The 25,309-nt window shown below is 48.8% G+C and overlaps 3 protein-coding genes and 1 long non-coding RNA gene across 6 annotated transcripts; 2 read left to right on the forward strand and 2 right to left on the reverse strand.

Annotated features, from left to right (window-relative positions):
* Window positions 1-1,502: 1,502 nt before the first annotated feature.
* On the forward strand, window positions 1,503-13,545 carry herc4 (HECT and RLD domain containing E3 ubiquitin protein ligase 4). 3 transcript variants are annotated; one of them, XM_049006886.1, is made up of 25 exons: window positions 1,503-1,727; window positions 2,382-2,457; window positions 2,908-3,172; window positions 3,897-4,056; window positions 4,345-4,421; window positions 4,668-4,889; window positions 5,942-6,033; window positions 6,481-6,611; window positions 6,771-6,931; window positions 7,060-7,136; window positions 7,377-7,501; window positions 7,965-8,024; window positions 8,230-8,341; window positions 8,415-8,604; window positions 8,948-9,120; window positions 9,415-9,534; window positions 9,622-9,720; window positions 10,147-10,314; window positions 10,423-10,566; window positions 10,719-10,885; window positions 10,980-11,046; window positions 11,130-11,212; window positions 11,336-11,519; window positions 11,911-12,013; window positions 12,871-13,545. In XM_049006886.1, the coding sequence occupies exons 2-25, from the start codon at window positions 2,410-2,412 to the stop codon at window positions 13,077-13,079; spliced, it is 3,237 nt and encodes a 1,078-aa protein (XP_048862843.1). In that variant the 5' UTR covers window positions 1,503-1,727; window positions 2,382-2,409; the 3' UTR covers window positions 13,080-13,545. The 3 variants fall into 3 exon arrangements, with proteins under 3 accessions (XP_048862843.1, XP_048862845.1, XP_048862844.1); XM_049006888.1 differs by lacking the exon at window positions 2,382-2,457 and having other exon boundaries at window positions 2,890-3,172; XM_049006887.1 differs by lacking the exon at window positions 2,382-2,457.
* Window positions 13,546-13,991: 446 nt separating this feature from the next.
* On the reverse strand, window positions 13,992-15,803 carry LOC125738193 (cytochrome c oxidase subunit 5B, mitochondrial). The gene is made up of 4 exons (XM_049006891.1): window positions 15,636-15,803; window positions 14,611-14,681; window positions 14,436-14,535; window positions 13,992-14,209 (listed from the first exon to the last, which is right to left on the reverse strand). Exons 1-4 carry the CDS (start codon window positions 15,733-15,735, stop codon window positions 14,097-14,099), a joined length of 384 nt encoding a protein of 127 aa, XP_048862848.1. The 5' UTR covers window positions 15,736-15,803; the 3' UTR covers window positions 13,992-14,096.
* A 55-nt stretch (window positions 15,804-15,858) lies between these two features.
* On the forward strand, window positions 15,859-23,429 carry LOC125738195 (uncharacterized). Its single transcript, XR_007396754.1, has 3 exons — window positions 15,859-15,990; window positions 22,579-22,775; window positions 22,906-23,429. It is a non-coding gene; the product is annotated as an uncharacterized LOC125738195 (long non-coding RNA).
* On the reverse strand, window positions 17,980-25,215 carry sirt1 (sirtuin 1). The gene is made up of 9 exons (XM_049006889.1): window positions 24,845-25,215; window positions 24,438-24,557; window positions 22,957-23,195; window positions 22,617-22,769; window positions 22,149-22,296; window positions 21,980-22,059; window positions 21,548-21,731; window positions 21,002-21,472; window positions 17,980-20,893 (listed from the first exon to the last, which is right to left on the reverse strand). Exons 1-9 carry the CDS (start codon window positions 25,185-25,187, stop codon window positions 20,592-20,594), a joined length of 2,040 nt encoding a protein of 679 aa, XP_048862846.1. The 5' UTR covers window positions 25,188-25,215; the 3' UTR covers window positions 17,980-20,591.
* Window positions 25,216-25,309: the final 94 nt, after the last annotated feature.

Consider the following 25,309-nt stretch of genomic DNA (forward strand, 5'->3'; position numbering starts at 1 on the left):
GGAAAGATGTGACGGAGACGGTTAATGAGGCTTCGGGACGGAACCGCATAAAACATGTATGTGTATGCTGAATGCAAACCCTACAAACTGTAACTAAAGACTGAGACGGTTAATGAGGCTTCGGGACGGAACCGCATAAAACATGTATGTGTATGCTGAATGCAAACCCTACAAACTGTAACTAAAGACTGCACAACACAGTGAATGCACCACCAGAACCATTGCACAAATATATGAAATGTCAAATTCTTAACACTACCGAGAACATATGTTGTATGAATATTGCATGTTTTTTTTTTTTTTAATAAACCTGACAGCTTGTGACTATTTAAAATAAAACCCTGCAAATGTAGTCTTCAATCACATGTACGTTCTCCTAGCGTACAAGAGCGCCCCCTTCTGAGTTATATATGTCATTGCAAAGACAGGTGTGGGACAGAAGGGATTTGCTGTTTTACCCTAATTATACACCGAGATGTTTTGCTATGAAAAGGTGACGCTTCATACGACGATCAAAAATGAATCCTCGAAGTGACGGGCAAGCATGTCCGGTGTGAAATGATTAAGGTTATTATGCGTACTGGGTTAAACTCCTCCATCACTTCATACATCTCATGCTCCAACGTCGATTCAAGATGTTTCATGCACACGAGTGCATTCAAAAATAGTTGTATTTTTGCATTATAATAAAACGTAAATATTTACTCAATATGTACTATGGCAATACAACGGCATTCTTTGTGTGAAAACTGCACTTTTTCAAAATATTTTTTTAATGAATATTATTGTATTTCATTCACATATTATGGACAAAACTGAAAATAAAACTCACAAAGCTCATTCCTAACGGGTAATTACTACTACATCTTCTCTAAGGTAACGCACCCTGTTTCAGAACGAAAGCGCTGGGTTCCTCATTATATTGGTTAATTCCAGTTAACTCCAAAGAAAACCCGCTACCATATATTTACTGATTTACAACTTTGCATAAATATAAAATCCCCGTTTATGATTTCACTGGTGAAAAATTTTCCAGAACTGTAATTGAATGCATTCTCAAAGGCAGTGACATTAATTGCTTGATGTCCCTTTCATAGCGCATGTGTGTGTGTGTGGAGTCCGCTTGATCTTTTTGTGGGATATTGCTTGCAAACTGGTTACCTTTCATTAATCCACGTCGAGACAGGCTTATTCACCACCTGCATAAATGCGCCACTATAACTATCCTATTCCGCATTCCTTCGTATCTAGAAAATTCCCTACGGCATTACTTTACTGCGAAAATGCAGGTTCATGTCAGTGTTTTAACTTAGAATGTGCGCAGATCACAAAACATCAACCCCGCACAATGCAAAGGGATCAGTCAGTGCGGTCATATGACCGCCTGTCCGACCGGAAGTGCCTGGTATGTGCGGGAGGGGGGGTTGGTGCGGCCCAGCCCGCGAGTCTAGAACATGCGAGACGAGCCGAATACCGGAGCGCCTGAGGTGGGTGGGGCCGCGGTGTCGTCACGTCCGGGGCACTCAAACGATCTGGAAATATCGTGTAGCTTACAGGAGCTTTCCAGGCTTAGGTGCTTGGTGCTGCAAGGCCTGAGCGGAGGCGCCGAGTGCCCTATGCGTGCTACACACAGCTCGTTTGCGGCCGCCTTGTGCGGGGAAGGGAGACTCTCGTAGCGCTGACACTGAACCGAGAACACAGAGCTTTTACTGTGTGCTTCGCAACAGGTAAGCGCTACCCATGCAGGGCTGAGCCGGCTGCTACGGGCACACATGCAGGTCCATGGCAGCGGGGAGGCGCCGTGTCCGTGCGTGTATCTGGCTGGGCGAGCAGATAAGGCGCCAGGGCGATGGCGTGACACTCCTCGGTGATAACTTGGGACATCTGCGCGGTACTCCTGGCACACGCATATACTTAGCCAGCAGTTTTACCAAGTGTCTACACACACAAATAGTTCCACACTCATGCAGTTACGTGACCGTTTACAATTGTATCCATGTTTTTACTGAAATTTCAGGCACTCATTATATACTCACGGATATACGTGACAGTTCTAGGCAACTTTTACATGTACATATGTTCACCCGTCGCTTTTATGAGCGTTTTTGCATAAATGCACGGTTAACCGTCACTTTTAGAACAATATCATGTACCCGCATGGTTATTTATCACTGTCATACACTCACGCAGTGTCACTTCCAGGATGCTGTCGTGTACCCACATGTTTACCCATCACTTCCAAGATGCTGTCATTTACCTGCACGGTTACCGGTTATTTCTATGCTCTCGTGTACCCACATGTTTCCCCGTCCCTTCTAGGACTCTGTCATGTACCCGCACGGTTACTTGTCACTCCTAGGCTGCTGTCATATGCCCCATAGGTTTACCCGTCGCTTCTACGAGGATCTTATGTACCCGCACGGTTACCCGCCACTTCCAGGATGCTGTCGTCTACCTGTAGGTTTACTCATCACTTCTAGGATACTATGTACCCACACAGTTATCTGTTACTTTACAGGATTCTGTCGTGCACCTGCATGTTTACCCATCACTTCTAGGTTGTTGTTCTGTATCCACACGGTGACCCACCCTAGCATCTCTTCTCTCTGCATGGTTTGCTGTCTCTCTTAGGGTACTGGTGGACATGCTGCATTACTGCGTACGTAGACTAGGTGTCAGTATAGAGGAAATGGGCAGCATTAGTGGTCATAAGATGGATTTATGTTTATTACATGTATGATGGTTTTAATTATGACGGTAGTAAATTTTAAATGTGGAAAGAATATAAAAACTTGGAGAAAAGCAGTCGTCCAAGACTTTAACTGGCTTCTCCCACTGAATGCATGTTTCTGCATGCGGGCTGCATGTCTGCATGTTCTGATTTGTCAGCACTATTGATCATCCCAGGTGTGGAGGACGGAAGTTTCTAGAGTGAGGCTGGTGACCATGCTGTGCTGGGGGAATGCTTCCTTCGGCCAGCTGGGTCTCGGCGGCATCGATGAGGAAATTGTGTTGGAGCCGCGTAGCTGCGACTTCTTCCGCGGGAGGAAGGTGTGCGGGGTGGGCTGCGGCCACAAGCACACCGCATTCCTGCTGGATGACGGTACTGTCTACACTTGTGGCTGCAACGACCTTGGCCAGCTGGGGCACGACAAGTCACGGAAGAAACCAGGTACGGCCGGAACCTTCCAGCTTCGCTGTGATTTATGGGAAATGACTTTGTAATGCCTACGTCCGGTGATCAAATATTAAATAAATACACATTTAAATGTTGTTAAATGCTGATTGTTAATGAATTCATAAAGTGTCATTCATCCTTCTATTCATTTCTCTATTGTCTTATTTTTATTGCCTCTTTGTGCATCTTCAACCTACTGTTGTCTAGCTGGCTGGGTGATATCGATCTTGTGTCACGCAAGCGCAAAAATCAGCAGGGCTTCAGATGACGGGCCAAACATTTGGCTGGATGGCAGCCTTTCCGTATTCTGCAGACATTTATTTACGCCCAAAATTTAAGCAGATTAGTTGTGCACCTAAAATACCACTGAGATACATTTTGTGACACTCAAAAGTTGCTAAGCACACCACATAATACTGTTTTGGGATACTATAGTTTGGTATACTTCAGTGTGATATGCACTGTAGTGGGTTACACACTGGAGTACTGAAGTGGTGGTGAAGAAAGGGACAACTCCGCAGCCACAACATTTTTTAAAGGAGAAGATATTGTGGATAAACGAGGTAAAAAGACAACAGTGGTGTGATGGTACTTTTTGCAGTTTAAAGATTGACACATTAAACATAAGGAAATGCTGAATTCAGAGACGTAAAAGACCAGGCCGGGTCTTACAGCCTGTCCAGTCCCTCACCACCTCAAAGTGCACATGTCTTTGCAGAGCAGGTCACGGCTCTGGACGCCCAGAACATAGTGGCCGTGTCGTGCGGTGAGGCCCACACTCTGGCCCTGAACGACAAGGGCCAGGTGTTTGCCTGGGGCCTGGCGTCGGACGGACAGTTGGGTCTGCCCTGTGCGGAGGAGTGCATGCGTGTGCCCAGGTACGGAGGCATGGGGACCCTCTGCCTTCGCAGGCATATAGGTCACTTCCTGATATTACACTCCCATGTGCTGATTCTTGTACACAAAACAGACAAATGACAGACTATACACAGTGCTATAGTGATGCCATCTGCGCAGTGGCACTGAATTTTTACTATTGCAAAGATGGCTTCCGTCCTGCAGTGGTACGTGCAGTGGTATGTAATACCTCGCTGTATGTCACTGGCACTCTCAGTTTGGTTCCGTTCCGTTGACCTGTAGTGACCTTAGATCCCCTCTGATGGCAGGAACATTAAGAGTTTGTCAGAGGTCCAGGTCGCCCAGGTGGCTTGCGGATATCGACACTCTCACGCTCTCTCCAAGGGTGAGTACTCCACTAGCTACATGCTCCGCCTACAGGCTGGATCTTAGCAGGGCCAGTGAACACAGTGGGTCTTGTGCGCCATCGCTTTAATACTCATTCTGTGCACTGACATGCCGTTTAGAGCTGAATTGCAGTGCTAGATGCTTCATGGCAGTGGTACTGTGTGAGAATACATTTGACGGGTGTGTGAGAGCCTGTCTTCTGACACGTGACAACGTGCTTTGGGCTCTGAATGTCCCCGTTCAGGAGGCACCATCTTCTCCTGGGGACAGAATAAGTACGGCCAGCTGGGCCTGGGAAACGACTGCAAGCGCATCTTCTCCCCACAAGCCATGCAGTCGCTGCAGGGAATCCCATTTATGCAGATCGCTGCCGGCGGCGCCCACAGCTTCGCCCTCACCATGTCGGGTGCTGTGTTCGGCTGGGGACGCAACCATTTTGGCCAGCTGGGCCTCAACGATAACACTGGTGAGGAAATCTGAGTTTCCTCCCCATCTGTCTGTCTTCCTTCCTGTCTTCCTGCATTGCCTGTCTCTCTGTCCAGTCTGTCCCTTTGTCTGCTTATCTGTCAGTCTGTCTGTCTTCCTTCCTGTTGTTTCTCTTCACCTCTGTGTCTGTCCCTCTCTGCCTCTCCTGTCAGTCTGTCTTTCTGTCCTGTTTATCTCTTATTTCCCTGTCTTGCCTGTCTGTCTTAATGTCTTTCTGCCTGCTTCTCTGTCCTGCTTATCTCCCTGCCCTGTCTGTATGTCTGCTTGCCTGCTTCCCTGCCCTCTGTCTGTCTGCCTGCCTGCTTGTCTGTCCCTCTCTGTCTGTCCTGCTTATCTCCCTGCCCTGTCTGCCTGCCTGTCTGCCTGCCTGCTTGTCCGTCCCTGTCTGTCTGTCCTGCTTATCTCCCTGCCCTGTCTGTCTGCCTGTCTGTCTGCCTGCCTGCCTGCCTGCTTGTCTGTCCCTGTCTGTCTGTCCTGCTTATCTCCCTGCCCTGTCTGTCTGCCTGCCTGCCTGCTTGTCTGTCCCTGTCTGTCTGTCCTGCTTATCTCCCTGCCCTGTCTGTCTGTCTGCCTGCCTGCCTGTCTGCCTGCCTGCTTGTCCGTCCCTGTCTGTCTGTCCTGCTTATCTCCCTGCCCTGTCTGTCTGTCTGCCTGCCTGCTTGTCTGTCCCTGTCTGCCTGCCTGTCTGGAGCCTCGGTGTAACTCTCTTCTTACCTTTCAGCTTCCTCTCATCATTTCTGATTTCAGCCTTTTTATTGCATCCACAGTCTAGGAGCAGGCATGAGCCTGTCAGAAGGGGAAGGAAGATGACAGCTGTGTTAATCAAATTTTTCTTAAGGCCCCGAAAAGGGCCGTTTTGGCCCTGTACACATTGAAATGCATGTAGCTTCTGTGTGTTTATGCCTGCCTGCTGCGACATAACTGTGGCACTTAAAGGGATGTGTTTAGGTGCAAAGGTGCTGCGGCTGATGTAATTACTGAAGTTATGAAGCTGCACTGAGAGAATTTTCACAGCCTTCCTTTGTCTCTTAGATCGATACTGCCCCGTCTTACTGAAGTCCCTGCGATCTCAGCGGGTCGTGTACGTCTGCTGCGGCGAGGACCACACCGCCGCACTCACAAAGGTGCCTCGCATGGCGACAGTAAAACAGATTGTTTCGTTAGCAGTGATGCTAAGTTATGACGCATCGTTTCTAAGGATTCAAAAGCTTTATTGTCATTTGTTTTAGTACAATGGAAGACGTGCACGTGTCTCTGTGGACGTTAACGACATACAACAATGAAGAAAAGTGAATAAGAATGAAGCAAATAGTGAACTTAACATGTACAGTATACAGAGCCAGAGCATTACGATGTGAATGACGCTGGTCCTCTTGTTAAAAACAGCACCTATGGAGGTCTGGGAAGTGTTGGACTATAAGCCAACATTTGGTACCCGTAGTTGATGTGTTGAATGTGGAAGAAATGAGCAGTTTCTAAATGTTGATGGAAGTGTCCCTGTTTTGTGTGGTTCCCACCCTGAGTGGAGGCCTCCCAGAATTCATCAGTGTGTGAATTGTGTCCCTCGACAGGAAGGCGGTGTGTTTACCTTCGGAGCAGGAGGCTACGGTCAACTGGGCCATAACACTACAAGCCACGAGATCAATCCCAGGAAGGTGTTTGAGCTCATGGGAAATGTAGTCACACAGATCGCCTGCGGTAGGTAGGTTCCTGTGATAATTTTGCTCACGAAAGGAAGTATGTTCAGGGTTAAGGGCGCCGGCCTCTGAGCTGTGGAACCCTGAGTGCCCACACCTAGCATGCACCATCCTCGTTCAGCCCCAGTGGTCCTGACTTTCCCACTTGCTGGTTGTTATCCAAGGCAGCACACGTTAGCGTTCGTCGCTAGCACGGGGAAGATCAACTCGTTTGGTCTGGGTGGGAATGGCCAGCTGGGCACTCGCTCGATGTGCAACAGGAAAAGTCCGGCGCCGGTCAAGGGGAACTGGGTTCCCCACAATGGACCCTGTCCTTCAGACACGGGTGAGCCTCCTTTTGGGGTCATGCACTGGTCACGCACTGGTGACGCGCCGAATCTCGGAAGGGGGTGGGGGTGTGGCAGCCCACACCCTTTTCCCAGTGACATCATTCTCTCACTGCTTGTCTCTCAGATGCAGAGCAGAGCTGTTGTGTGACAAGGATTTACGCGGGAGGAGACCAGAGTTTTGCACATTTCTCTGTTCCGGAGGTAAATTAACGTCAATCTTGACGAGTTTGTGTCGAAACTGGAAACCTGACCTTAGAGATTTTGCGGTCTTTGTTTTAATTGAATATTTCTGAGATTTAGTATATAAGATTCAAATGAAAAGTAATGTAAATTAATATTTGAACCGTTCATTGGTAATATTGAATAACATTAGAACAGGTGCATATATTAAATAGGTTTTGCTCAATGAAAATGTTTAAAAACCACTTTTTGTTTCCCAAGAATCACACACCCCCTGATGATTTCCGAGTACCTGATCCCAGCAGAGAGATTTACACGCTGAACGCTGAAATCATCGAGCGCTGGTTAGGCCACGCCCACGGGCGGCTCCCGCAGGAGATTGTCAAGTATGATACCTATATCGATTTGTTTTTTCTCTTCTGATTGGTGGATTGTTATATTGTTAGTTCCTGCTTGTGAATAGGTAGCGTTTGAATGCTTTGACTTTAGAAGGAATTCCCTAATCTGCCAGCAATATGTTGTAAGATCAAGTCTGTAAGTTCAAATCTGCATTATCAGGGGGAGTCTGAAAGATTCAAAACGTGACTCATCTAGAGCAAGCAAAATTCACATGTCGTTGTAATGTGATCTAAAATGTATGTGGGCGCATGTGAGTGTGTGCACGTTAAATTCACCCCGGCGCTGATTGGGTGTCGTGAGGGGTGTCGTGAGGGGTGTCGTGAGGGGTGTCGTGAGGGGTGTCGTGAGGGGTGTCGTGAGGGGTGTCGAGCCTCTTGCCTACCCATAACTCCCCATGTCCCTTGTCCCGCCTGTGTAGTTATAACACGTCACTCCTTCTGCTCTCCGCAGTGAGATCGATGTCCTCTTCTCGTCTTCCAGTTGCCTCAACGGAAGTTTTCTGTCAGGAAGGTGACGTTCTGATATCATGTTCTTTACGGAGCCATTCCTCTTTATATGTGCAATATGATTTTTTTCGTCATGTTGTTCAGAATTATTTTATACAGTTAGTGGTACAATTATAATGGTTTGAAAATCAAGGAATGAAAAATATGAGCTCTCCGGTTTAAGCGCAACATGAGGTCTGGTCATGTGACCTGCATTGCTCCTCCCCCAGCCACCCAGACCATTACGACACAGGCAGCAGGTCATCGGGCGTGGACATGAGCACGGCACGCCTCCTCTTCTATAAGCTCCTGCAGCCGGAGTACCCTCAGGTCACCCAGCAGGTAGTGTGAGGGGCTTGGTTCCGCCTCCATGCACCGGGGAGAACCGTTAGAAACTGAGGTGCCGTCCCTGTAGGTCGCAGCCAGCCTGGAGAAGAACCTGATCCCCAAGCTGCCCTGCTCCCCGCCCGACGTGGAGGCACTGCGGCTGTATCTGACACTGCCCGAATGCCCACTGTTCAACAATCCCAACACGTTCGTCACCCTTGCCATCCCCTTCGGCAAGGCCGTCATCAACCTGAAGGAGACCCCGCTGAAGGTGCTCGGTAAGTTACGGCTCTGCGTGACCTCCATCTCTCCATGACCTCCATCTCTCGGCAGCCTCTGTCTTTCCATAACCTTTGTCTCTCAGCAACCTCCATCTCTCCATGATCCCGTGACCTTCATTTCTGAGCTCCTTCTGTGCTGAGTTGAACGTCTGCTTTGGGATTAATGCTTCCTAACTGCTCATTTGGGAAAAGTCTGTCAAAGAGCTTAACAGGTTTTTATGCTCATTTTCTGTTCCAGAGGACAAGCTCATGTGTTCGTTGCAGTTAAACGTTCAGATTAATCGCTGCTTGCTTTCTATAGCATATAGTTTCAGATGAGAACTGCGACGTTGTTGTACAGGAAATTGGTGGTCTAGACTGGAGCCGCCGGCCTTCCAGAGGTTGGTGGAGCTGTACAAGGAGGTGGTGGTGAACTTACTGAGGATGCACAAGGTGGGGATCCCACACTCAGAGCAGAGGATCTTTGCAGCCTTCCTCCATGTCTCCCTCAAGTTCCTCGAAACTCTGCACGCGGTGAGTTGTGACACAAACAGAAGCTCGGTGTGTCTGTGCCGATTCCTTTTTTTCTTTTTTTTTAAAGCTGAATCCACACGTCTTTAGTAGGAATGTTAAAGTTCAGATTATGGGAAATATGATGAAAAGCGAGGTCATTACTCAAACCAGAAACAGTGCTACAGCAAACATCCCTGGATGCCTGGGATACGTGTCCGGAATGTGCTGGAGAGAGAGAGGCAGGGTTAAAATGCGGAAACTGATTCCAGACGACAGCCGTCTCACAGACTGATTCCTGATTCATGGATGTTGCAGGTCAATGAAAAGTTTGGGCAGATCATACAGTATGACAGATTCTACATTCATGAGCTTGATGATCTGATTGACATCAAGAACGACTACATCAACTGGATCCAACAGCAGATGTTTTCCATGGTAAGTTATTACCCAGTAGATGCACAAAATGAGCAGAAGGACGCTGGTACTGACGGAGGGCGGCTCTCTCTGCCACTTCCCGCACAGGTGCCGGACTTTCCCGCCACAATGTGTCAGTTTCCATTCGTGTTCGATGCGCAGGCAAAGACCACCCTGCTGCAAACCGATGCGGTTCTGCAGATGCAGGTGAGGATCTGCACGTGACCTAATACCCTCCCGGGTCCTGGTGGCCCCTGTAATGTGATGATAAACAACTTGTAATAGGTCTTTCTTGAGTGGTCTGTAGCATAAATAGGATCTGTGTGCGACCTAACAACCACCTGGGTCTGTAGACTTTGTCTATTGCTGTTGGAATGTGATAATAAACATTTTGTAACAGGCTATAACTGTTTTGTAACATAAATAGTTTCCACATTATCAATGTTAGTGCACTGCAAATTGCCTGACAAAGTTAACATGATTTATAATACTGAACAGTACAGAGGAAGCTGGCTGTCTTGTGCTTATTAAGTTTTATTTTATTCCAAAGTTATTGAATGTTTTTCATGTGGCATTGGGGACTGACCCTGTGCTGAAAACTGTCTATCTTGCTTGGTTTCCTTCTGGTACAAGATGGCGGTCGATCAGGCTCAAAGACAGAACTTCTCCTCGTTCTTTATGCCGGTGGTAGAATCTGTCAATCCTTGCCTGATCCTCATCGTCAGGCGGGAGAACATCGTCGGGGACACCATGGAAGTTCTGAGGAAGTCCAAGAACGTGGATTACAAGAAGCCCCTGAAGGTCAGCGGCCTTGGGTCTCGTTTTTTTTGTGGTCGAGTGAAATATTAAATTGTGTCGTGGTCATTTCCTGGTCGCGCAACTCTTCTCTCTGCTGTCCCCGTGCTGCAGGTCATCTTCGTAGGCGAGGAAGCTGTGGATGCAGGAGGCGTTCGCAAGGAGTTCTTTCTGCTCATTATGAAGGAACTTCTAGATCCAAAGTACGGCATGTTCAGATACTATGAGGAATCCAGACTGATCTGGTTTTCAAACAAGGTAAGAATTTGTTCACAGTACTTTGTGGACCCAATGCCAAGCATTGACCTCATTTGCATGTGCTTGGTTGGGTTCCACGTTTCAGACCGATGAAAACTTCTCCATAACGTATAATAAGTGTCCATAATGCACAAATGAAATGTCCCCTTCAGACCTTTGAGGACATAGACCTGTTTCGCCTTATCGGTGCCATCTGTGGACTGGCCATCTACAACCTAACCATTGTGGAGCTCAATTTCCCCCTGGCGCTCTACAAGAAGCTTCTGGAGAAGAAGCCCACGCTGGATGACCTGAAGGAGCTGATGCCTGACGTCGGGAGGTCAGATGTCTCCCCGGAGACCCTCGCTTTGGGATTGTAGTGCAGTGGGACGTCATGGTTCTGCATTTCAGCCTCTTTCCATTCTCTCTGCCAGGAGTATGCAGCAGCTGCTGGATTACACTGAGAATGACATCGAAGAAACCTTCTGCCTGAACTTCACTGTAGGTCTTTCAGATCGAATTAACCCTTTTTTCTGGTGATTTGTACCCCAAACATTTTTAAAACCAAGGAAAATACCTTTCAGATCACAGTGGAAAACTTTGGTGCCACGGAAGTCCTGGAACTGGTTCCGAATGGCGAGGACATCCCAGTGAGTACGTCAAACAGGTATGTCCTTGTCCGTCATGCCCTTTGTCTGTGACTTGCTGATGACAGAATGTCACCCTTGTTAGACCATGTGCCTTGTCTTAAAGCTCTGTTCTAAAAAATAATGCATTGCGCCACCTGCAGGCAGGACTTTGTGACGGCCTACGTGGACTACATCTTCAACACATCCGTGGCTCCACTGTTTAATGCCTTTGCCTCTGGATTCCACAAAGTGTGTGGCAGTAAAGTGCTGGAGCTGTTTCAGCCCAGCGAGCTGCAGGCCATGGTGATCGGAAACACCAACTACGACTGGAAGGAGCTGGAGAAGGTCAGTGTGCTGCTGCTTTACAGGCTACTCTGCAGCAAAGTTACCATGTGTTACTGCAAACACTGAAGAAAGACTGAGTCTGATGGGCGACTTAAGTGCCTTATATGATACAATACGACGATACGATGCAGTGTTATTGTCAGTCATAGATTCCAGTAACTCCAGATGCCAGTAGCAGAAGCTGTCAGCAGTATTGATGATCTTTCCCTTCTCTGATTTGAAGCCAGAAATGATAAACACTGAGCAGTCCTGTTCGTTAGCTGCTGATTGATTTATATACTCCTCGTCTCCTCCAAAGCCTGAATTCTCACTGAGCGTCATGATGGTTTACGGTCACCTCCCTTAACAGTTATCTTGGTGTAAACCCCCCCCCCCCTTGCCCCGCCCACAGAGCACGGTGTACAAAGGCGAGTACTGGCCGGAGCATCCCACCATTAAGCTCTTCTGGGAGGTCTTTCATGAGCTTCCCCTAGAGAAGAAGAAGCAGTTCCTCTGTAAGTGTCCCACAGACCTTTTGTTCACCTTAATGGCTTGTCCTCCTTCATGTGGTCATAACCCCCGCTGTAGAGTTGCGTTATTCCATGTGAGATATGATCCCCCAGGGTCAGATTTGAGGCCTCTTCTCCTCGCTGACATGCTCTGTGAGGTTTCTGTTAACGAAGTCCAGTGTTCCTCATGGCTGTAACCCTGCCCCACTCTGTCCGGTGATCCTCACGGCCATAACCCCACCCCTTTATGTCCGGTATTCCTCATGGCCGTAACCCCGCCCCTTTCTGTCCGGTGATCCTCACGGCCGTAACCCCGCCCCTTTATGTCCGGTATTCCTCATGGCCGTAACCCCGCCCCTTTCTGTCCGGTGATCCTCACGGCCGTAACCCCACCCCTTTCTGTCCGGTGATCCTCACGGCCGTAACCCCGCCCCTTTATGTCCGGTGATCCTCACGGCCGTAACCCCGCCCCTTTATGTCCGGTGATCCTCACGGCCATAACCCCACCCCTTTATGTCCGGTATTCCTCATGGCCGTAACCCCGCCCCTTTCTGTCCGGTGATCCTCACGGCCGTAACCCCACCCCTTTCTGTCCGGTGATCCTCACGGCCGTAACCCCACCCCTTTCTGTCCGGTGATCCTCACGGCCGTAACCCCGCCCCTTTATGTCCGGTGATCCTCACGGCCGTAACCCCACCCCTTTATGTCCGGTATTCCTCACGGCCGTAACCCCACCCCTTTATGTCCGGTATTCCTCACGGCCGTAACCCCGCCCCTTTATGTCCGGTATTCCTCACGGCCGTAACCCCGCCCCTTTATGTCCGGTGATCCTCATGGCCGTAACCCCGCCTCTCTCTGTCCAGTGTTCCTCACTGGAAGCGACCGCATCCCCATCCTGGGCATGAAATCCCTGCAGCTAGTCATTCAGCCCACGGGCGGCGGTGACCACTACCTGCCTGTCGCTCACACCTGCTTCAACCTGCTGGATCTTCCCAAATACAGTGACAAGGTGCGCCTTCAGGAGAAGCTGGTGCAGGCCATCGACCATCACCAAGGCTTCAACCTTGTCTGACGTCATGTTGAAACTATAGCACTGGGTAACCACAGACGTTTTTAATACCCATCTCCTCCCGAAAAAAACACACTTCATTTGCAGTCCTTCTCTGCAGGACAAGACGTATTCTGGTTGTAGCTGATCAGCAGCTAAGTTTTAGCTATTTGTGTTTTCTTATCTAGCCAATGTGACTACAGCGTTACAGCATTAAACACTCACTAAAACATCTATCTTAGTAAATCAGATCCATTTTCATGGATTGTTCTTCCTTTTCTGGAAAAATGCAGTTATATGTAATTGAAAAAAATTACACAAGTTTGGCTGGCATTCATATCTATACTGATAGATGATGAAAGACTTTTTTTTTGTTTGTTTCTGGCCGTCCATTTGGAAAATAAGCTCTTCATACGGGGTCGGTGTAGGACTCTCCTGCGTGTTGGCCATAAACACTTTTCATCTTAATAAAATCTTACTACTGTGCAAAGGCTGCGTTTGAGTTGTTCTTCACAAGCTGTGGTACCGCCGGACCTCCTGGTCCTACAGACCAGTCCCTTCCCAATCATCTGAATAACGGAGTTGACCAATCCGGGCCTCAGGGACCCACAGACAGTACACCTTTTTGCTCCCGATGGCAGCAAAAACCTGGACTGTCTGCAAGTCCCTGAGGACAAGACTGGGAAACACTGATTTTTATTTATAACCGGACATGCTGTAGTTCTGCTGGCCCCGGTGAGATTTATGTACATGTGTTTTCAGGTGTCACTACATTCCTGATGTCATAAGATACAAGAATACATGTTGCATTACAGTTACTTTGCATCTAGCTCATTCTAAGTTCTTTCTTGAACTTCAGCATCAGAATGAGGTAAGTTAGGGTCGGCAAACAATGGAGACGGTCTGAGGTCATTTCCACAGATCCAAGACAGGCCCTCGGAGCAAGACAGAGCATTTTATTTCCTTACTGAGTATTTCATGTCTGTTAGAATTGGCACACATCAACGAAGAGCCAAATGATCCCAGTGCCCCCAGTCTGACTTAGTGGGGTAGTTCATGGGAAACCAGTTTGTAGTGGGAGCCACAGGATGGGCATCGCTGGGCGTGTCCTTCATGGAGCCAGAACCACACGATGGCGGTATTGTCCTCCTCACCTGCAATGACACGCATTCATCATGCCACTGGAAATACGTGTTTCCAGTGAAAAGCTGAGGTGGTTGACATTTTCACTCAAAAACTGAAGAATACCTGGCTTTGCATTTACACATTTTGCTACCACATTAAATACCCTGTTCTAAAGACAGGCTGCAAAAAGGCAGCTGGGTTCTACGTTTCGTTGAGTGATATTCATTCTCTGCCGTAACTGCAGGTGTCGCTTACACAGGCAGCCCACCAGTCTCTTGTTGTTGATGGAAGGGACGATGTGTGGGTCCTCTTTGGTGCCAGCATACTTTTTGGGTTTGAGAATGCTGTATGGGTCCTGGGGGTGAGACAAACATGGGCTGTAAGATCCAGCACGCTCCTGTAGGAAGTGCATCAACGGGGCGGATTTTACCTGTCCTTTGGCCAAAGCCTGAATAGCATGTCGCTCAATGCCAGTGGCCTGCTCCTCATCTGTGGGAATGCCTGCCATCCCCAGGACGGGCCAGAGAAAATAATAATAATAATTATTATTATTATAATAATGAACAATAATAATTATAATCAACAATACAAATTTTTTACGATTCTTTTTCCATCCATTATACATAAAATTGTTTTATCATACCAACATTTGTCTACTTTAAAAGTATGGCTTTCTTAATTTTTTAGTATTGCATCCAAAGCCCTGGAGACAGTCTTAAGTTAAGAACTTGTTGGGGGAAATTTCTTCATCCAGTAGCACAAAAAGAGTAAAAATACAATGAAGCATAAGAAATATATATAACGAAGGGGAAAATAAGAAAGAATAGATAATTAATAAATAAAATAAGTAATAAAACGGGGCTGCACCAAGTTGTGTTCAACATGCAAATGTGATGATGAAGTGCACACCGAGTACTAAAGATAGTCTGAAAAGAGCAATTGCACTTCATGGTGCGCGCACATGCACAGGCACACGCGCACGCAGGTACAGTGCGGCGCGCCGCTGGGTTAATTTAAACCCCTTTTGGCAGCGCACCAGCAGAGGTGTGGTCACCCGCGAGGCCTGTCCGCGGACGCGTCGCCGTGACCTTCATTTACCTCAAAGCTGCTATATTTCACATTTACAACTTTTAACGTTAGCGTCATTTTAGTATTAATACTGCCTAAATAGTGAAGCACGGTCGGAGTTTTTCCGGAGTAAAATCATGTCGAGACGCATGTCGGTAGATTTATAGCTGTCCTTGGGTATAAACTTTTCACAGAACATTAGTATTATCCGTCTTCATGGATATCTATGAATATGGCCGCTGGACTATATATTCTTCTGAACGCCTCCGACTGAGTTTCTGAGCTCAACTTTGGAAATGTTTTCTACTATGTCACCAGTGTCGCGTTAACGTTCCTTCGGTTTCCTGTTACGGTATATAATAAACAGTATATATAAGAGGCACTGACCTTTCAAAGCGCCCATGGAGCGGACTGCCCCAGCGGTGCCCGGCGCCCTGACTGCCCGGCCGGCAGCGAAAACGCTCCGCAGCAGAAGTCGACTCGCCATAACGGACTGAACTTGTCTGAGAGACGGAGCGCGGCTGTGAGCGAGTCTGACAGCGCCGCTGGGGGGGGTCTGGGAACTCGCGCAGAGAGCGCCCTCTAGAGGCCGGGGCGTGTGCGCGCATAACGCAGATTTGAGAGCAGCTTGGCCGCAAAGTGCGTCTGATTGACGGGACCGCGCGTACTTGCGAAAACAAGGTGGAGGGGAGACGCAGACCGGTGCGCCTACGCTGTGGGCTTCGGGAGATGTTGGAAAGCGGTGAGTTCCCCTTATGTTTCTGTTTTTTATTGGTGCCTGTAATGCCCTGTCAGTAGACGCTGTTCGGCTTCGCATACAGAGAGAGGACACTGAATACACGCGAGAAACTAGACCGTGAGCCACCCAGGTTATATAAACCCTCCAGAACCGGACCAGAGAGTCAGGCAGGACAAGCGGTCGTCTTCGTTTGAGGCAAAAACACAATTTATGTACCGCGATGATATAACTCGGTGACATCGTCCTTAATCGGTTTAGTTAGCAGTTATTGCTTATTTAAGATGTGAGCTGAATATATATTTGCACGGTAGTGTTTGGTCCGCAGTCCAGCTGTCTTAACCAGGGATAGGCAGCCCTGATCCTGGAGTCCCGGTGTCCATGGACCACAGCTGATATCATAACTCGTCAGGTGGTATAGAAAACCTGCTGGTACTGCGTACCAGTGAGTACCGGCCCACTTCAAGCACTGATCTAGAGGAAGTATCATAACGATGTTACGTTTCATTTATTTATCAAACACGTTTAAAATGCCAGTTAATGTCCACGGGCTTTTATTTTGAAATATAGCAAGACGGCTGTGAGAAATGATTCAGGTCTCCAGTAGAAACTGAGTTTTGTGTGAGTCCGTAATTTCGTGCTTACCAGTAACCAGCCAGACTTCCCAACTTACTACTTTAAATAAACAGTACAATAAAGCATCTTAAATGGGTTACAAAATATACTCCCGTGCCTCATATTAGACGTGCATTTACCCTGTGCTACAAATGCAGAAACAAACATTAGCTGTGTGCATGCCCGGAGAAGCTCCGACGGTCGGCACAGTTGCACCTAAATGCAAAAGCACCGTCCACGGCCTAGTCTCAGTGAACCAATTCAGATGGCATCAGGTGAGCAAGGATGCTATGCTTTGTATTTGACATTTGTAGTTACAGATTTTAAATGTTTTGTTAAACAGGAGAAACACAGTGACATAAAACCAATACTTTCAAGCATGTGAACAGCCTTAATGCTCATAGTGGTCTATGCCTGTGCAAGAATAAATGTAATTATCGTATGTGTGCAGAAAACAGCTTAAACATGCAGGCATCATTTGGTGCCATGGAGCAACAACCACTGGTACATGGAAGAGCTGCTGATGCTCCTCACGCATAGTCATGCAGGTAGAGAAGTGTAGGACTGAGACTGCATACAGCAGCAGCGAGTGTGCTGCGCTGTTAGACCTGCGGCAGGAGCCTGCCTCTCCCTTCAGCGCTGCTTAGCCTGCAGGCATCTCCGGGTTCACTGCAGTGACTGGGCTGTTCTTGGGGGTGGGGCCACTGGCAGCTAATTGGCTCCCTGAGTGTTCTGTACCTTGTCACTCACTGATTCATATCACTGGATAATAATAAGGTTGACCCCCCCCCCCATATGAATTATGGCAGGACAGAGAGGATTTGCAGTGCATTTAGTACTCAATGTATTTTTTGTGAGGGAAAAGAAGCCATGCTGAGATTTCTGTACATTTTCTAAAGTCATGGCCTAATATTGTGTATAAATGGCATTTATTTGTGCATTTCAACATGAAAATAAATGCATGAGCGGCTGTGATGTATAACATGGGGACTGATGAACTGGTATGTGGAGCCGGGGAGTAACGCTGAGTAACGGAGTAACGCAGCACAGTGAAAGTCGGCCGACTGGCCCATCGCAGAGTGACGTGTCAGCCTGCAAAAGGGCAGAAGGCACCATTTCCATCATCGCACCACTGCCATAAGCAGATGACACAGCACCACAAGACAGACGTCAGAGCGTATTCCTCTATAGAGCCGTTTCCTGTTCCCAGCACCGATCCAGTGGATTTTTCACAAAAGTCGGACACATTGGAGGCGTTTTGTGTAATTTTCAGAAAGACGCTGTTGGTCCGTGGACGGCTTTGTACAAACGGGCGGAGAATCCAGGAAGGGTGCCGCCGAGCAGACAGGATACGAGGCAAAGGAAAAGCAGACGCAAACCTATATTAACATTTTTATTAGGTTTTCAGTTTATTTTGTATTATTTTCTGTCTTAACTCAGGGATATTAACAGAAGATGCTGTAAACTAGATCAGCTGTCTTTGGGTCTGTAAAAGCCTTTATAAAAAAAAAAAAAATACAATGTGTAAATGCATCAATTTTCACATTTTACAAAGACTACAGACAAACATCTTGTAATATCTTCTTTCAGTGATTTAAAAAAAAAAAGTTGGGAAAAGATAACTGTACCAGTTAATGCACACGCTGCCCATTTAACATATTTACACGAGTATAGCAGACGGCTCTTCGCAATGCGCCTGCTAAAACATGCGGGGGCAGTAGTGGGTGTCCCTCTACCCACAGAGGGAGTCCAAACCTGTAAGCCTGAATCTGTGAGATGGCACCCACTTATCAGAACGTCTCCGCACTAGAGACAACAAAGACAACAGCAACATAGAAAGTGTAGAATTTAAATATGTAAACCACATTCAGGAAGCACTCATAGCACACCCCTCCTGTCAGCTTGTGTAGGACGTGAGAGATTTTGTAAAAGTAAGACAGATAGTTAGGAAGTTCTCTCATTCATCAGCAGTATAAAAATCAGCTGTGATCTCTATCACTGGTCCCCAAGGAGTCGCGGGGACTCGCGGGCGAGTGTCCAAGCGGCGCGTGGTCACAGGGGGACTCGCGGGCGAGTGTCCAAGCGGCGCGTGGTCACAGGGGGACTCGCGGGCGAGTGTCCAAGCGGCGCGTGGTCACAGGGGGACTCGCGGGCGAGTGTCCAAGCGGCGCCTGGTCACAGGGGGACTCGCGGGCGAGTGTCCAAGCGGCGCCTGGTCACAGGGGGACTCGCGGGCGAGTGTCCAAGCGGCGCCTGGTCACAGGGGGACTCGCGGGCGAGTGTCCCAGCGGCGCGGGGTCACAGGGGGACTCGCGGGCGAGTGTCCTCACTGGGGGACTCTCTTTCAGGGTGTCTGAAACATTGCGGGAGTTCAGGATACGGCCCTGCTTTTGGGGTCTTTTTAAACCCCAGACAGGTTTAAATATAACTGTAGTCCTTATATCTGCCATGTGTCCTTACAAGGCAATAAAACAAGAACAAAGATGAACCAAGTCAATTGGGGTTGGAAAATTTCAGCTCTCATGCTTCCTTTTATCTTTGAAAAGTGAAGAGTTGAGGCCCAAATGTCCATAACAGCATTCTAACAGGCTCCTGGAGGATCACGTTAATCTGACTAAATGCCATGTGAGTTGAGCTGTATACTAATCAATTTTCTGGCAACATAAAAACGCTGTAATATAGGTTTATAGCTACAGTCTGGATGTGACTTTAGTCTTTGTCAAGTACAGTTTGGTCGGTCATCTGAATCTGAAATTTTAAAATAAAATACAACTCATTTTATTTTCTACTCTACAGTTCTGGAAGTGCCTTTGCGATATATATAGAGTACCATCACTGTGGTAACTAATGTAGTTGAACATTTCACAAATTCAACATTAAATAATCTCATCGACGCTGTGGATACTGACAGTACAAATGCCTGTAGTAATGGCGGAAAGCACGAATTTCACTCAAAGCTTTGTTTACGGACGGTTCAGCTACGCTCGTGGGGGTTTTTCTTGGACAAAAATGTTCTGAGGGCCGAACAGAAAAAGAATGGCAGAGAGAGAGAACCAGTCAGATTGTAGAAGAGGTGGGTCCAAGACACCTGATTGGTCACTCCTGCCTCCTCTAGTTGGTTGGACCCACCTCCTCTACAATCTTTTGTTTTGCCTTCAAAACATTTTTTGTGTAAGTAAATCTCCCATGAGCTTCAGCTACCCCCCCCCTCGGCTAGTCTCAGGGACGGGTGGGGCACTTCCTCCCTACACCAGCAGTGGGCAGCATGGTATCTGTCTGTTCTAAGGGTGCAGTGTTGAATGGTGTCAAGTGAAACCAATGGTAACCACTACCATTTCCACAGGAATATTGTACAAGAACAAAGAAAACAGTGCTGTATAACCCACTGACAGCTTACTGGACATGTAAGGCCTACAATGTGTTCATACTAAGAGTAAAATCATAATATCCCCTAAAATACTGTTTAGAAAAGCGGCACCTCCTCAGGCGGAGCAGGTTTAAAGTATCACAAAATACAAAAATAACAACCAGCTCTGCTGTAAAAAGTAGCTGCCAAAATTCAGGACAAAAAGCCAGTGTTCAGTTTAATGTATTTTACAGGCATGTGGTAAAAAGGTTAGAGCACAAGCGTGTGAAGCTCATGGCGACTAACGCTACGGAGACGCCGGACTCTTCTTTGGTCGACCTTCGCTGTTCCCTTTTCATAGCCTACATCTGACCCATCTGACCCGCTTCGTTTTAGCCACTAAACATTAAAATCCGTCCAGCGTGTTCAGAACAACCGTTTTCACATCCAGCAGTGTGAGACCACCAGGGATGATGAAAGACTCAGGCGTACCGTGGGGCGGGGGGGGGGGGGGTTCAGCACGCCGTCCAGATTTATGGGATGCAAAAAGAACATGGGGAACTTGCCTTGAATATAGCAAAGACTGCTTAGCGCCTCAAAACATTGTTTTTTTCTTTTTTTTTTAAAAAAAAGGATTTAAGGGGCTTCAGAAGTGCGAGGTGCTGTGTATAGCCTCTGCAGAGGTGTCCGCGGGGGGCTCCCAGCCGTCCTGCACAACCTCCCGCTTGTGTGGCACAGTGTCTCTGAGGCAGTCCTCGGCGGCCTCGTCCCCCGCGGGCATCGCCGGGGAGCAGGAGCCCTCGCCATCGCTGGCCGGCCCGTCCGCACTGCAGCAGGAGGTGTCACTCACACTGCCGCACGAGCTGGACGCCTCGTCCTCAGAGTTCGAGTACACCTCAGCGCCATGGAAGATGTAGTGATTGGGGGCTTGGAACAGGTACTGGCAGGCTGTAAGAGAGGAGGAGGCTAAGTGCTGACCAGCATCGACAGGCCCGGTATGGCACACGCCACCGTCCTCGGGGTCCAGCTTACACTTCACCGACGGGTAGCACTTACCGTCCAGCCGCTTGCTAATGGAGCTCCCACTCGATCGGGCCGCCCAGCATCTCCTCGGAAGCTCGGCACTGGGATTCCTGCTCTTCTCCCCGGGATTTGGAGAGTGCTCTGGCCTCTCACTGTCCTCGCCAGCAGGGGGCTGTATCCTCGCTATGGGGCTGCCGTGCGCCGGCGTCTGAACACCTGACACTACATCCATGTAACTTTCCTGAGCGACTCCGTCAGACGCCTGCAGGGATCCAGCCTCCTCCTCTGGCTCACGCACTGGGCTGTCGGGAGGCCGCGGCGGCTTCTCCGTGATCTCGCTCAGTCTCTGCGGATTATAGCACAGCTGCTTATAGTCCCCGCCCAGCCGGTGGCACAGCTCATTGATGATGACATCACAGTCTCCCAGCAGTTCCACGTCGAAGCTGAGGTGCGGCAGCTGCTCGCGGTTGATCAGGATTTGAGGCACTTCGTGTGGAATGGAGCCTGGAAACGGAGGAAGGCGCTCGTTAAAGGCCGTTCTAGAGCCGCGCCACGCGTTCCGTTACAGACGGTGCTTACTGGGGATGAGCGCCACTGGCCGCACTTTGAGAGATGAGCCGATGACGATGAGCAGGTCCACCTCATCTTTATCCTGCTTCATCGCCCTGTGAAAGTGTTCCGGAAGATTCTCCCCAAAGAATACGATGTCGGGCTTCATGATGGCCAACGGGAAGCCAGGGCATTTCGGGCAGTGCGGTACCACCTACAGAAGCGGCATGAATCGACTAACATCCCCCTCATATTTGCTGCCGAATATACTTTTGTGGGAGCAAGTTAAGAGCTTAAATCTTCCTGGCACTAAAGTGGCATGTATTGCACAGTTTGTGTCTATAATTGCATCTCCTAGATACGTTACTATATTCACGCAAGGTTGGGTCTTGCTGCCTCATGGGCCGGCCGGCTGTTGGTTCGAGACCCGCTGCGCTAGCTGTGGGTAGCCCTGGCTTCTACCTGATTGAAGATGTCTTCCCTGATGGTCTCGCAGTCCACCTTGTGTTTGCAGATGAGACAGGAAGCTGTAGCAAAGGAACCTGAGGAGGAATGTGGAGACAGGTTACGGGATTGTTCTCGGGGGGGGTGGGGGGGTGGGTGCGAGTGAGCGGGGGATGGCGCTACCGACCGTGGCACTGGATGATGCGCTGCACGCCAGCCACCTGCTCCAACGTATCGATGTTCTGCGTGTAATTACGCAGCAGCTTGTCCTGCTTATCGAGCATACCGATGAACCTGTGGCACGGAGATGGCTGGAACTGCCCGGGGTAGATCTCCTGCAGGGGCAGGACAGCGGCTCTGTTATCCGCCACATCACTGATCACATTTCATATTCATATTTAGTTTATCCATCTGTCACATCTAGTCTTTAACAAATCCATTAGACTCAATGCTTCACCATGACAGCTATATTATAAACTTCTGATTACCGGAGTTGCTGTGCACGAACTTATTAAAGCAGAACATTGTCACATTTCTGTTTAATCAGTAGATGCTTCTGTCCTAAGCAATGGACAAGCAAGCCAGATATGAACGAAACATGTTAACTTTATTCCAAGAATAATAGATAAACTTCAGCGGATGGTGGCAGACAAACCTTGGCAAACTTGAAGAACGGCCTGGGGTCTCTTCTGAAGTACTCGATGTCGAACATGGCCTGAGGATCCGGAAGGTCAGGGAAGTCCACGGCAAGTCTGGCATAGATCCCGTCTCTGGATCGGAAGTCTGGTATTCCGCACGACACGGAGACCTGACGGTAAAGAGCATGTCACCCTCATGAGCTCCACACCACACTTAGTGCATTTTTGCACTAGTAACTAGACACGATTTCACACTTAAATCAGCCACGTTGTTTTAACTAAGTGCTATTTTGAAATTGGTTACAGTGCTATGGTTTGGTGCCGGAATCAATTTGGGGCGAAGGTCTCACTGCTGACCCCGGCGCCGGTTAACACCAGGATCTTCTTGGACTCATGCAGCAGCCTGAGAACATCCTCCAGCGTGTTGATGTCCTTCCGCTTCCTCCTCTTGGGGGGTTCGGAGATGTTGATGATGATCTGCCACAGGGTCATGTCGTCCAGGTCCGGAGGGAGTACCGTTTCCGGGAGAAGATCTCTCAGGATGGTCCGAGGATCCGTCTCCCTCATGATGTGCTGCTGGATGAAACTGTAGGAGCCTGGAAATAATTTTAAAGTATAGATATAAACATTCTGTGAATTTCAAGATCTCTTCAAAAAAAGATTTGATTTAAACCTAATTTACACACCACAGCTGAGTTTCCTGGACATGGTATTGCCATTAATATACAGCATCTGTTCTGATTGGCTCACAGTACTCCCCCCCCCAAAGTTCTGGAAAATAATGTTGGAGACTAATTCCTACAGTCATAAGTAAACTGACAGTATGACAACTTGTTTGCTAATGGTTATCCATGCCAAAGTATTCTGAAATTTAATGGCATGTATTTAATGTAACACATAGTACCAAATGAGGAAAACTCAAAATTCAGTGTTTTGCCGTTTTCCCTAATCTTTTCTCAGTGCCCTCACAGAGAAGTATGTCAACAGGGGCAGTAGAACACAGGAAGTGACATCACTTTGGAAACAGGAAATGGATGCAGCTCCCACACACCTGAGCCTTGCCGTCTGTCTGTATTTCAGTGTAAATGAAGCTCAGTTGTATTGCCAAGCATTTGAAACATGTCCACAGTCAGGCCAGTGGAAAACAGCAACTCACTGCATTAAAAGTACCATTATATATCCCTAAAGAGATTAAGAGAGTAACACCATCAATCGGAGGGGAATAGTGGTAACATCTGTCCCACAGTGAGTTAACGCTTCCAAAACTATGGACATCTTCCAGCTGCTCGCAGTATTGGGCAAACGATATTTGAAGACTGAAGTGGATTCAAGAGACAAACATTAATAGCAAAAAGCAAACGTCCCAGGGCCAGATCACTGTGGGAGCAGCTGAAATGTCACAGACGAGAAGCAGCAAAAGGCATCTCCTGAAGCAAGGGAAATCCAGACAGCGTGCAAATGCATTTGAATGGGACGCCCTCTCATCTGTAAAGCTGCTGAGAGTCTGGCTTCAGAGGGACCAATTCGCTACTGCTTGTGATTCCTGCAGACCTTGTGCGCTGCAGTGAGGTGTAGTAAACTGGCTCTGCAGACTGAGTACTGATCCATCTCGCTCACACACACGCGCGCTGTCACATTCCCATCCAAGATCAAGACAAGCAATGAACCTTCCACACATACGCACGTACAAACACGCGGGGCAAACGGGGTATTAAGTGCTCAGTAAACACCCGTATAGATAACACGTGTACCAATTAACTGCAAGAGAAATCAGCTGCAGGAGAGAACCATGCGCTTTATTAACTTAAAAGGCACTGTTAAGCACCAGCGCCTCGTACCTAAGTGCGGCTGTGGGGTCCAGTCGCTGGAGCTTGCGTGGGAGGACCTGTCATCGTCCTCGCCGGGGTCGTGGAAACTGAAACCATTGGGGTGCTCATCCTCGCCGGGACCGACGCACACTGCGAGAAAGGAGCATGTACATGTCACCCGCAGCGTTTCATCTAACCGAACAACAGCAATAATCACGGTCTCGGCGGAACATAGTCAGTGACATGCCGGTCGGCTGTGTACCGCTGGTCTGGCTCGCAACCAAAATGGACCAGGAGCCCAGCTTTACAGGCGCATGTGCGGTGAACCGGCGCGACGCATAGAACCGCCAGAGGCCGGGGCCGTGCAACGGCTTCGGCTCGGTTCGGCGCTGCCGGCACCGCGCTCTCCGGCTTGCCGCGGCTAGGCGGCCAGCTACCTGCGCTCATATCTCTTGCGTGCCCATCGATCCGCGCCTCCTCGCCATGCTCCAGCGGCTCCCCCCGAGGCTCCAGAGCCGACAGTCCATTGTCTCCGCACGACGCGACCGTGGCCTGTCCCGCCGCCGCCGCCGCCGCCTCCTTCCTCTCCTCCGGCCGCGCATTAGCAGCCATTGCCGCCGACGCCCAGAGCTTCCCACATTCTATTACACGTAATTCCGGCTCCGCCTGGTCGCCTTTATCCCCGTTCCCAAAAGCGGCCCCCAGCTTGGGTTTCTTGGTGAGGGGCTCATTGGGATCCGAGGCGCTAGCGCCGAGCGGGACGTTTTCACCGTCCGCCATCTTTAGCTGATAAACGGGCCGTCGCTGCGGCTCGAGCCAGCTGGGACATTTAAACAGGCCACGTGACCCCGGCTCGGCCAATGGCGACTGGGCGATGATGTCAACCACAACAAAACGTGTCA

The sequence above is a fragment of the Brienomyrus brachyistius genome, chromosome 3, assembly GCF_023856365.1.
Source record: "Brienomyrus brachyistius isolate T26 chromosome 3, BBRACH_0.4, whole genome shotgun sequence".
NCBI classification, from domain to species: Eukaryota; Metazoa; Chordata; class Actinopteri; order Osteoglossiformes; family Mormyridae; genus Brienomyrus; species Brienomyrus brachyistius.